General features: G+C 53.5%; 2 protein-coding genes and 1 long non-coding RNA gene across 8 annotated transcripts; 1 reads left to right on the top strand and 2 right to left on the bottom strand.

The window, feature by feature from the left end:
• Window positions 1-2,518: 2,518 nt before the first annotated feature.
• On the bottom strand, window positions 2,519-3,486 carry LOC119087035. The gene is made up of 2 exons (XR_005090469.1): window positions 3,397-3,486; window positions 2,519-3,173 (listed from the first exon to the last, which is right to left on the bottom strand). It is a non-coding gene; the product is annotated as an uncharacterized LOC119087035 (long non-coding RNA).
• Eif5a (eukaryotic translation initiation factor 5A) lies at window positions 3,423-8,218 on the top strand. Of its 3 annotated transcripts, XM_028869495.2 has the most exons (7): window positions 3,497-3,595; window positions 4,357-4,450; window positions 5,454-5,639; window positions 6,824-6,928; window positions 7,115-7,246; window positions 7,350-7,423; window positions 7,589-8,218. In XM_028869495.2, the coding sequence occupies exons 3-6, from the start codon at window positions 5,475-5,477 to the stop codon at window positions 7,410-7,412; spliced, it is 465 nt and encodes a 154-aa protein (XP_028725328.1). In that variant the 5' UTR covers window positions 3,497-3,595; window positions 4,357-4,450; window positions 5,454-5,474; the 3' UTR covers window positions 7,413-7,423; window positions 7,589-8,218. The 3 variants fall into 3 exon arrangements, with proteins under 3 accessions (XP_028725327.1, XP_028725328.1, XP_028725329.1); XM_028869494.2 differs by lacking the exon at window positions 4,357-4,450 and having other exon boundaries at window positions 3,423-3,595; XM_028869496.2 differs by lacking the exons at window positions 3,497-3,595; window positions 4,357-4,450 and adding an exon at window positions 3,881-3,974.
• Window positions 8,208-11,009, bottom strand: Gps2 (G protein pathway suppressor 2). Of its 4 annotated transcripts, none has more exons than XM_037201460.1 (11): window positions 10,933-11,009; window positions 10,585-10,744; window positions 10,167-10,276; window positions 9,975-10,087; window positions 9,786-9,865; window positions 9,626-9,708; window positions 9,163-9,316; window positions 8,993-9,082; window positions 8,835-8,914; window positions 8,657-8,752; window positions 8,208-8,512 (listed from the first exon to the last, which is right to left on the bottom strand). In XM_037201460.1, exons 2-11 carry the CDS (start codon window positions 10,676-10,678, stop codon window positions 8,258-8,260), a joined length of 1,155 nt encoding a protein of 384 aa, XP_037057355.1. In that variant the 5' UTR covers window positions 10,679-10,744; window positions 10,933-11,009; the 3' UTR covers window positions 8,208-8,257. The 4 variants fall into 4 exon arrangements, with proteins under 4 accessions (XP_037057355.1, XP_037057354.1, XP_028725326.1 ...); XM_037201459.1 differs by having other exon boundaries at window positions 10,929-11,000; XM_028869493.2 differs by having other exon boundaries at window positions 8,344-8,516.
• Between the last annotated feature and the right edge of the window lie 11 nt (window positions 11,010-11,020).

Here is an 11,020-nt window from a genome sequence, read left to right as displayed (position 1 = left end):
CGACCCAAGATTTTCATTTCACCAAAAAGTTGTATCATTTCAATGCAAAAAGTTTACATATTTATTAAGTTCTATAATCTGTGAGATGGTTGGCATAAAGGGTAAAATCTAAACAATGTTATGAGCTATGAGCTAGCATGCCACACAAGTTAGGTTCTTAACTCCAAGAACGCACTTTTGTGGGAATATATGTAACAAGTTTTTTTTTTTTTTTTTTTTTTTTTTTTTTTCAAGACAGGGTTTCTCTGTGTAGCTTTGCGCCTTTCCTGGAACTTATCTGTGACAGGCTGCTGGAATCACAGAGATCCGCCTGGCTCTGCTCCAAGTGCTGGGATTAGGCGTGTGCCACCGCCGCCGCCACCGCCGCCGCGCCGCCTCCACCCGCCAGGCAGATATATTCTAATAAGAAAAAAGCGAAGATCACAAGCTCCACAGAAGACGCCTGCACACTTTAATTCAGACAAGAAGTGAGACAGGAAGTGATACTGGGCACAGAAAGGAATATAAGTGGCAGGAGACAGGATTATTTGCAGCTTCTTCAGGTGAGGTTGGTGATTTAAGGTTGCTGTGGTTGCTTGCTTTCTGATCTTTCAGCATATCTAGCTCGGGTTTCTCTGTGTAGCTTTGCGCCTTTCCTGGATCTCACTTGGTAGCCCAGGCTGGCCTCGAACTCACAGAGATCTGCCTGGCTCTGCCTCCCGAGTGCTGGGATTAAAGGCGTGCGCCACCGCCACCTGGCAACTCTGCTCTGGGTTTTTATTATAAAACCATTTAGGGTTTGTGGAACATTCCCAACTCTCCCCTCCTTTATATTCATTAATAGTCCACTCCCCAAATCCCTGAGCGCTAGGCAACCACTAATATATTTTGTTTCTGTGGACTGTGTTTGTGATCTAATTTAGGTCCTTATTAATTCTAGTCACTACCGCTGAGGAAATGCCGCTAGTCCCAAACCTCATGCTATTGGACTCTTAGCCCATTCATGTTGTAACTAGCCAGTGGCTCCTTTCCTTTTCAGTATTGGGATGGAATTTTAAAACGAGTTTTACTATGTAGCACAGGCTGGCAATGCTGCTGTTTTAGCCAGGACATGGGATTACAGGCATGTATTACTATAGCCAGAGGATGACCTGATTTGCCTTCCTCTGCCTCCACCTCTCATGTGCTGGCATTATAGGTAGGTGGTACTGTGTCTGGCTAGGAATTAGAATTTAAAAAGTTTTAACAATGCATCCAAGAAGTGTTCTTTATAATTTTTTTTATTTTTATTCTGTTTTACTTTTACGAGACAGTGTAACCCTGGCTGTCCTGGAACTCACTCTGAACTCGCTCTGTAGACCAGGCTGGCCTTGAGCTCAGAGTGCTGGGACTAGAGGCATGCACCACCGTGTCCAGTTTATAATTTCTTTAAAGATAGGGTCTTGCTGTGTAGGCCCCACCATAGCCTTGAACTGTGACTCACCTCAGTTTCCTCAGTGCTGGGATTACACAGAAAAAGACAGGAAGTTCAGGAGATCTAAGGTGACTCTCCTGTGCTCTACTCATACTTCAAACCAGTGTTTGCTGTTGATGTACGTTACTGGTTGTCAGCATCCCGGTGAGCTGGAAGTTCAGTTATTAATACTCTATTTAGTGGAAAGTGAATAAGAAAAAGGAAAAGAACATGAATGGTCCTACTGTGGGAGAGCAGAGCCAGAGCCAGGGACACCTGGAAGAGTCCAGAGTAGGCATAACCCTGAGCCTTAGGAAGAGGAACGGGAAGGAGGAGGAAGAGGAGAGAGAAGCCAGCCAGGAGGGATGAGGGATACAGGGACAACCGGCCCTACACCACTTTGATATAGTAAATAATCAGCCATTTGTCCCAGGTTTGGAACCCAACAGGAAGAAAATTGTAGTTTTGAAGTGATTTCTCTAAACTACAAGACAAGAACCAATGTAAGAGTCTGGATTCCTAGACCAGATTTTTTGTTTGTTGTTTTTGAGACAGTGTCTTGATAAGTGTGGCTATGGATGGCCTGGGGCTATTGTAGACTAGGTTGGCCTTGAACTTCTCAGCAACCCTCCAGCCAGTCCTCCCAAGTGCTGGAATTAGTGTCACATGCCACTAGGCCTGGCCTAGACCAGATCTTTGCTTCTTCTACAGTCCTGTTATCCACCACGCTGTGATCTGTCAGCCACACAGGTAGGGCTGGGAACCTGGGGACTGGAGCAGTCTTGGGAAAATCACAGCATGGCTCCCGTTTTCTCCGCTTGTTTTGAGATAGGGTCTCCGCAGCTGGGCAGCCGCGGCTACCCTGGAACTCACTGTGTAGATCACCTGCCTCTCGTAGGCTTAAGGGCGTGCACCCCACGTCCGCGCCCGGTCCCAGCATTGTTCTAAGAGGACCGCAAAGGGGTAAAATTCTGATAGCTCGTTCTTATCTTCTTGGTCTTATTAGAGACTCTCACAGCAATCTAACATTTTTGTCTTTAGTCCTCCTGCTTCGGTCTCCCAAATTTAGAGATTACAGACATCATGGACTTCCATGACCAACTTTATGTGCTGTCTTTAAACAACTACCTGGCACCACGGGTCTGTGCCTTCCGGGCCAGAGCCACTCACTCTCCTCGTACGGAGTTTGATTTCTGAGGACACATCAGCGGGAGAGCGAACAGGGACGCTACGCCATTCTCTTTATTTGTGATTTCGAGTGGCAAAGCTTCTCTGAGTGCCGCAGGGTCCAACACTAACTCGGGCTTAAACAAGATGGTGGCTGGTACCCGACAGGTCTGGAGTCAAGTTTAGCCAAGCCGAGACGGGGGCAATGCGACCTCGCTAACGTGAGAGGGAGGAAGGGGCTGCCACGGAGGGCGGTCTCCCGGGCAGGCGTGGAGCTGAGACAGCGGCTGGGAAAGGAGCCGCGCAGCTCGCCGGCAAGCTCGGAAACGTGCTCGGGAGCCGTGCACCAGCCCGAGCCGAGGCGGGGCGCCGGCCCAGGCGCATGCGTGCTCGGCGCGGCAGGCGGCCCAGTGGCGTGGTCTTTTCAACACCCAGCGTCGGGACGACGTCTGAGGTGGAAGGGGCGGGTAGGACTCCCAAACACGCATGCGTCGAGACCCAGGCGTTGCCTTCGGAGGGTGTGGAGTGCGGGAATCCGTATTGCGCAGCTGCAAGGGCTGCCCGGTAGCTCGAGCTGTCGATCAAGAGGAGAGGGAGAGGAGGTTGGAGGGATTAAAAAAAAAAAAAAAAAAAAAACCCGGTGCGCCTGCGCATTGCCAGCCGCTGGGACGCGCTCGGGACTGGAGAGGGGCGGGGTCACATGCGCGCGTCATTGGATGGGTAGGTGGGAGAGAGGGTGGAGCCCGGGGAGGGTCCGTGCGCTTGCGCAGTGCGGGGGTGGAAGGCGGAGGAGCTACCTAGCACGCCTGCGCGGCTGTCATAGGGCTGCTTGGTTGGTCAGTGGGGAGTCGGCGCCTGCGTACTAAGACCCGTGTGCAGCAGCGGCGGCGGCGGCGCTAGAGGCGGCGGCGGCGGCGGCGGCAGCAGCAGCGGGTTCGGAGGCAGCGGTTGGGCTCGCGGCGAGCGGACGGGGTCGAGTCAGTGCGTTCGCGCGAGGTGAGAGCGGGCAGGGCGCGCCTGCGCGTAACCTCGGCTGGGGCCGGAACGAGAGACGGAACTACGCGGGGGTCGGGGAGGGGGGCCGAAGGGAGCGGCGGCCGCCGCCGCCGCCGCCGCCGCCCAGGTCTGGTCGGGTCGGGGAGCGGCGCGAGGTGCGGAGCGGCGGGCGCCCGGCCCAGTTGGCGCGAGGGGTGACGGTTGGGGCCGGCCGGGTGACGTTGGAGCGACGCAGGGCGGGGGACGGCGAGCCGCGAGGCCGCCACGCGGGAGAGGCCGCCAGGCGGCCACGCCGGGGCGAGGGCCGGGGGGCCACGCCGGCCCGGCCAGGGCCAGGGTTCCCGGGCCGTTGAGGACGGGCGCCGAGCGGCCACGTGAGGTGGGGGAGGGGGCTGCTCGGGGAGGGCATGTGGGGAGGGCTGGCGGCCGGCGGGGGGAGGGGAGGCGGCATGGCCCCGGCCTGGCGCAGCTTTGGGGCAGGGGCGGCCGCAGCAGCACCGGAAGTGGTCCCCATTGGAGGCTGCGCTCTCGGGGTCCGAGACCATGCGGCCGCACATGGACCGGGGCCGCATGGCAGGACGGGGACCCCTCCCCCCTGGCCCGGGCTACCGGAAGCCCCGGGCGACCACATGGTGGGCGCGAGCCGGCAACCCCTCCCCACCCCCAGCGCAAGGAGGTCTGGTCTTTTTTTGGGTGTCTCCGGAGCCTGGGATTTTGGCGTGCGGGAGAGACCCTAGCCCTGGGTCTCAATCATCCCGCAGGGCCCGTGGCAGGCATATGTTAGTGCTCCCCAGCCTCATGGGCCGCTGGAGCTCATCCCCCAGCCTTCACGGGAAGTGAGACGTCCAGCCTGATGTAAGTGGTACTGTTTTTCTGGGGAACCGGGAAAAGTGGGTAAGCTGAGGGTCATTGGACTGGAGCCCAACTCTTCTCGGCCCATGCCGACAGCGCCTGAAAGTACTGAGCTTCAGTCCCTCCGCGGGGATCTTCGATCTTCACCTTGCCACTGCCTTCCCTGTTGTGTTTGGTTTGTGACTTACTGTGTGTGAGTCCTTAACTCTACCAGCCTAGTGTGATTTCTGTTACTACTACCAACCTTTTGCTTTCATTTTATTGTCATTCACCACCCTCACTCCCCCACTTTCTACTGACTGTACAGGCTGGGCCTGAAAAGCCGACAGGACTGGTGCATCCTGGGAAAAGTGGGAGGGCCATCGACAAAAGGCTGAGTTCCCTTCGGGGACTGAGATCGAGGTGTTTGGCAGTGGGATCATTTAGGAAACAACTTTCTCCCCCTTGACTGCATCTGCAAGTGCATGTTGGATAGGCGGGAATCCCCCAAAGAGGCCTTGTGGTTTCCTGTACCAATGACTGGCTTGTGTGTGGATAGGGTGGGGGGGGTGTAACAGCTGGGTGGGGCCTTGTCCTCCGTCTCCACCCCTTCATTAGCCCCGCCCTTCAGCTGGCTCATAGCTGCTCACCTAATTATAGTCCTGGCAGAGTGTGGGCAAGAGGGGGTGGTTGGTTTCAGTGGCAAGTAACACCTGAGTCCTCCCCCTCCCGGGAAGTAGCCCTTTCCTCATCTCTGGGATTTGCCATCCCAACTCCCTGGAGCCTTCCTTTCCCAAACCACACTTTAGATTTCATTTGGGGGGCAGGGATCCAGCTGTGTCCCCCCCTCTCCTACACCAGCTCTTCAGTATGTTTTGACACCATTTTCAAAGCAGGGAACTCAACTTTATTTAGGTGGGTAATGAAATAAAGGGGAACTGGAGGAATGTTTGAGAGAGGAGTGGGGTAGATTAGCGGTCCTGTTAACCTCCATCCTTACTGACCCTAGTTCTCTTCTTGGCTTTAGTTGGAATCGAAGCCTCTTAAAATGGCAGATGATTTGGACTTCGAGACAGGAGATGCAGGGGCCTCAGCCACCTTCCCAATGCAGTGCTCAGCATTACGTAAGAATGGTTTTGTGGTGCTCAAAGGCCGGCCATGTAAGATCGTCGAGATGTCTACTTCGAAGACTGGCAAGCATGGCCATGCCAAGGTTAGAATCACCTCTACATCTTGCCTTCTCTGCAGCTCCCACATCCATAGGGCTCTGGGCAGGGAACTGTCAGTCTTGGTTCCCTTCTTGGTGTTCTAGTCCCTTTGTTCAGCACCCAGATTTTGTTCCCATTCAAAACTAAACAGGCTGCTCCCAGGTTCTTCCACAGTGCACCTGTAACTCTCTCCTCCTTTCTCCTAGATAGTGCTAGTCTAGAACTGTGTGTATCCATATCCTTTGGCTTTGGATATTCAGTTCCTTAATCTTGACCTTCACTTCTCCAGTCAAGACCTGTGGAAGGCAGCATTGGGGTGGGGGGCTCTAGTCTGTATTCTAAGTTCCTTAGCTGCTGCTGCTGCTCCTCCCCAGTTCTGGCTTTCCCTTTGGCATTTACCTGCTTCTCATTACCCACTGAATTCTGTTTGGGGGCACGGGACTTTACATTCTTTTCACCTAGACTTGCCCTGTCTTTTCTCAGAAGTTTAACCTGACTCATTCTTGTTGAATCTGCGGTTTTATTCCTGAATGATTTCCCCTTTTGTTGAGTTGGCATTTATAACTAGGTTATCCTCACAATGCTTGATTCCCTTTTGTTTTCCTTACATACTAACTGCATAGTTCATTCTGATCTTTCCCTTGGTCATTTTCTTCAGATTTCTTACATTCCTTTGGCTTTGATTTCTCAGCCTATTCCACTTGTCTTATTTAGCCTCTTCTGTAAATGTTCAGGAAACATTTACCTAGGACACCCCCTTCCCCCAAATACAATAAAACTGTCTTATGAATTCCAAGGTGACATCAACTTGAACTTCTCCTGCCTCTGCCTTCCTATTGCTGGAATTAAGGCATGTGTCATTAGGATTGGTTTATGTGGTGCTGGGCATCAGACCCAAGGCCCCATGCTTACTGGGCAAGCGCTATATCAACTGAGTGACACCCCAGTCCTTGTCAGTGACTTGGTTACTTTGTGTAACTTGTCATCCCAGTCTCAGCAATGATCTTTAGCTTTCGGGACCTTAAAGCTTTGGTGTCTTTCTCAGTTGGCTCATTTCTAATTCCTTAGTCTTTGCTGTAACATGGTTGGCTGATTTCTCCTCACTAGCCAGTGATGTGAGCCTTTATCTCCGCCTCCTCCATCTTAGAGGTTGATTTGTTGGGTTTCTCTTTATGATGTATGTACGCAGGTCCACCTGGTTGGTATTGACATTTTTACTGGGAAGAAATATGAAGATATCTGCCCGTCAACTCATAATATGGATGTCCCCAACATTAAAAGGAATGATTTCCAGGTATGTTTTTGGGGTGAAGATGGTTAGTGGCTCATGAAGGGTGGGTGGGGGTGTGACCTGCAGCTGTGGGGAAAGGGAGCTGGTTGGAGAGGGTATTTAGTGGGGTGGCTATTCTATCTAGTGTGTCCATCATTCTCTTTATACTTAACCTACCTGTACCTGCTTTTAACTTCCTTCTTCTCCCAGCTGATTGGCATCCAGGATGGGTACCTATCCCTGCTCCAGGACAGTGGGGAGGTACGAGAGGACCTTCGTCTGCCTGAGGGAGACCTTGGCAAGGAGATTGAGCAGAAGTATGACTGTGGAGAGGAGATCCTGGTATGATGTCCCCTCCATGCCTGATATAGTCAGCTTTGCTCCTTAAGCTTCACGACTCGTGAGTTATTGTGGCATCTCTGGACTGTCTTGTTTGCTTTTCCAGATCACGGTGCTGTCTGCCATGACAGAGGAGGCAGCTGTTGCAATCAAGGCCATGGCAAAATAACTGGCGCTCAAGTGAGTGTGATAGACAGCCAGCTTCACTGTCCTTCATACCGTCACCTCGCTGGTTTGGTGGGGCTGGGCCTTCTTCCTGCCCCTAGACTGGTCTTTCCTCCCCACCCTGCTTGTTGAAGTTCGGATCCTGCCCTGTCTTAAACATGATTTCTTTCTCTTGCCCAGGGTGGCGGTGGTGGCAGCAGCGATCCTTGAGCCTACAGAGGCCCCTCCCCCAGCTGGGTTCCACTCTGGCTGGGCCCTTGGCTGGACTCCTATACAATTTATTTGACGTTTTATTTTGGTTTTCCTCACCCCTTCAAACTGTCGGGGAGACCCTGCCCTTCACCTAGCTCCCTTGGCCAGGAATGAGGGAGCCATGGCCTTGGTGAAGCTACTACCTGCCTCTTCCCTCACAGCCCTGGTGGGGGGAAGGGAATTGGGTATTGCTTGTGGTTTAGGTCCCCCACCTCTCCTTTTTTTTCTTTTTAATTCAATTTGGAATCAGAAAGCTGTGGATTCTGGCAAATGGTCTTGTGCCCTTTCTCCCGCTCTCCTTGTCTGGTCCCCTGTTCTCCATAGTCCTTCACCCCCAAGCACCACTTGTACAGACTGGGGACCAGCCCCCTACCCTGCCTGTGTCTCTTCCCCAAGCCCCTTTAGCGGTGGTGAGAAGGGCAGGGGGGAAGCAGACACGATCCCTCCTCAGGCATCTGGGAGGGCCTTGCCCCCGTGGGCTTCACCCTTTCCTGCGGCTCTCTCCCTGACACATTTGTTAAAAATCAAACCTGAATAAAACTACAAGTTTAATATGAAGCCCCCAACTCTTGTTTATTTGTTGATTGAAAGATGCTTTTACAATCTATTTGCAATAAAGAACATTGCTCCTCTCAGCCAGTCCTTCATCCACTTAAGTAGGGAAGCAAACAACAGCCATAGTCGGGATGGTAGTGGGTACATTTTATTGGTTTGGGGCACATAGGAAGACCCCCCACCACGAGGGATGGAGGGGTAGGTTGCAGTCTGGTGGTTACTTGTGGTAGAATCGTGGGTTCTGGCTGTGCTGGATGAAAGGGAGTCGAGGGCCAGGTTGGCTGGTAGTGGCAAAACCTGACTGGTGATGGTAAAGAGTTTTCATCAGTGGGCAGACACTTCTTCACTTACCACGTAGTACAGGGGAGGGACAACTGCAGTAGGGATTGACCATCTTTCCTTGGTAGTATGTGGATTTCTGGTTACCGTTACCAGCCTTACCTTTCCTGCTGCTTGCATCTGCACAGGGAGCTGGGGGGAAGCCAGGAGTCCAGGGGCTGGATGCAGAGCTTGGGGATGCATGGGCCGCAAAGAAGACTGTTAAGGACAAAGCTGACCTTAGGCATACTCTGGCTCCCCTTGATCTTAGCAACCTGACTCCCCAAGGCTCCATACTCACTGAGTCAGAGAAGCTAGTCTGCTGATTGGCATGTTCCATCTGCTTTTGCAGAGATAGGGCACCACCAGGCTGGAGGAACCCTAGGGGAGAAGAGGGATTTGAAATGAGCAGGTGGTGACAGGACTCAGGAAGCTAAGGCTCCTGCCAGGGGTCATCACCTGTCTGGGTGGGCTGGAAGTGGCCGTGCACTGCGTAGGGTTGTGGCTGCGGCTGAGACAGGTACTGCACAGCAGGAAAGGCTGACGGTGCTGAGGAAGGCAGGAGAGCTCCATTAGCTCCTGATGCTCTTGCGGCTCTTCCCTCCCGTCTGAGGAGAACCAACACTCACCTCTGAGCTGCTGGCTAGGACTATAGGCTGGTTGTGTAGGCCCATAGTGAGGTGGGGGCTGAGCAGTCCCATAGGCACCCCCTGGGCTGCCTTGGAATTGTCCATGTTCTGGGGTCCCTGCAAAAGCAGCTGCAGATCCCACGTAGTGCCGGGTCTAAGGGGAAAAGGAAAACACTGCTCACACAGCACCTAGAAAAATAAACTTGTCTTTATGCTCTACTTGGCTCCTCCATACTACATGCTTGGTATGTTTGTACTTTACTGATGGTTGGGATACCAGGAAGAGGAGGAGAAAGCAACTGAGGCTACACACCAAACATTTTTCAAGCTGGCCTTGTTGACATAACATTAATTCCAGCACATGGAAGGTGGAGGAGACATTGACTACATATTGACTTCAAAGCCAACCTGAGCTTACAAGAGACTGTCTTTAGGGCATTAAAAAAAGAAGACCCATCCTCACCGTAAGCACTTGGGGTCCAAACATCTGCTTGGCTCTGTCAGCTGCCATGAGAGTACCTGGGCGATTGTGTCCTCCAGGACTCCCTAGAAAGGGAGAGGGGCTTCATGATGCTGAATTGGGAGGCTGCAACCTCCAGGAGAGCCCTGGCTTTAGTCCTCACCCTGCATGCTGAGGAGGTGAGTTCCCGTGTGAACAGTCAGGCTCTGCTGGTATGCAGCTGATGTCAGAGTGGTCAGGTCACTGGAGTGAAAGGAAGACAGGTCAGTTAGGTAACCACCTTCTGCTAGTAAACCGATTCTCTTATCACCTGCTCCACCGCACAGTTTTACTTTTAGCTATCTGATCACACCTCTGTTCCTTTCGTCTTCGTTTTTCTTCCTCGTGCAAAACTTTTTTGAGCTGCAAGAAAAGCTGGTGCTTCTCCTCCTGTAGAGCCGAGAGCTTCTCCTGCAGCTTCAGAATCTGGAAGAAGGATGAGCAGATGAAGGCGAGGGGAGGGAAGAGAAGAAATCAGAAGTGGGAGTGATGAGGGGTTACTTACTTGTTCCTTGGTCTCTTCTAGTGACATTCTCTCTTCCATCTCCTTTTTCTTTCTTCTCTCCTGCTCTTCTTTCATCTTCTGTTCCATCATCTTGTCCACCTCTTCCTCCTCTGAAGAATCAGACAGAACGGGGAAGCGGCAGGACAGTGAAAATAAGCTGAGTGTTAGACTGAAGACCAGCAAAAACCAGTTATTCCATCACAGCCACAGGGAGAACGAGGCTTCATTAGGTGCTCTCCAAGGTCCTTCCCAGCCCAGGGTTCTGGAACTTAGACGGGCCTCTTCGCTCACACCCTGAAGGCGCCGCTGCCTCCCTTTTAGCCTCCAGCAGGCGCACAGCTTGGCCCGTGGATGGGGGCAGGTTCGTGGGTAGCAGAGCCACCCTGGGCCGTGTCCTCCCGCTCTGGCCCAGGCTCACCCTGCCGTTTACGCTCTCGCTCCATCATGATGTGCCGGTGCAAAGCCCTGGCCATGGCGTTGGAGAGCTTGGGGCGCTCCAGAAGTGCGGGCATGGTGCTGTTGACGCTCGGGCAGTGGGCGCCCGGCTCTGTCACTGACTGCCAGACCTCAGGCGGGGCCTGCAGGGAAGTGGAAGCTTAGGGGACCCGCCGAGGCCGAAGCCTGTCCGCCGCCCGCTCGCCACTGCGGTCACGTGTCCTGGGCACCAGCGTCCCTCCAGGTCTCGACCTCAGCGCGCGTGAGGGGGTCCTAGGCTCTGCGCCCCCGCCCCTCCCGCGCAGCCCTGGCGCCAACCCCCCCTACCCGCCTTCTCGGCGCTTTCTCCGTGGCCTCCGCCGCGCCTTGAATCCTGCGTCACATCCGGCGACCAGGATAAGTCCTTCCGGAGTCATGAC

The sequence above is a fragment of the Peromyscus leucopus genome, chromosome 8b (genome assembly GCF_004664715.2).
Source record: "Peromyscus leucopus breed LL Stock chromosome 8b, UCI_PerLeu_2.1, whole genome shotgun sequence".
Lineage (NCBI taxonomy): Eukaryota > Metazoa > Chordata > Mammalia > Rodentia > Cricetidae > Peromyscus > Peromyscus leucopus.
The sequence above is the reverse complement of the archived record's forward strand: the minus strand, read 5'-3'. Positions and strand labels throughout refer to the sequence as shown.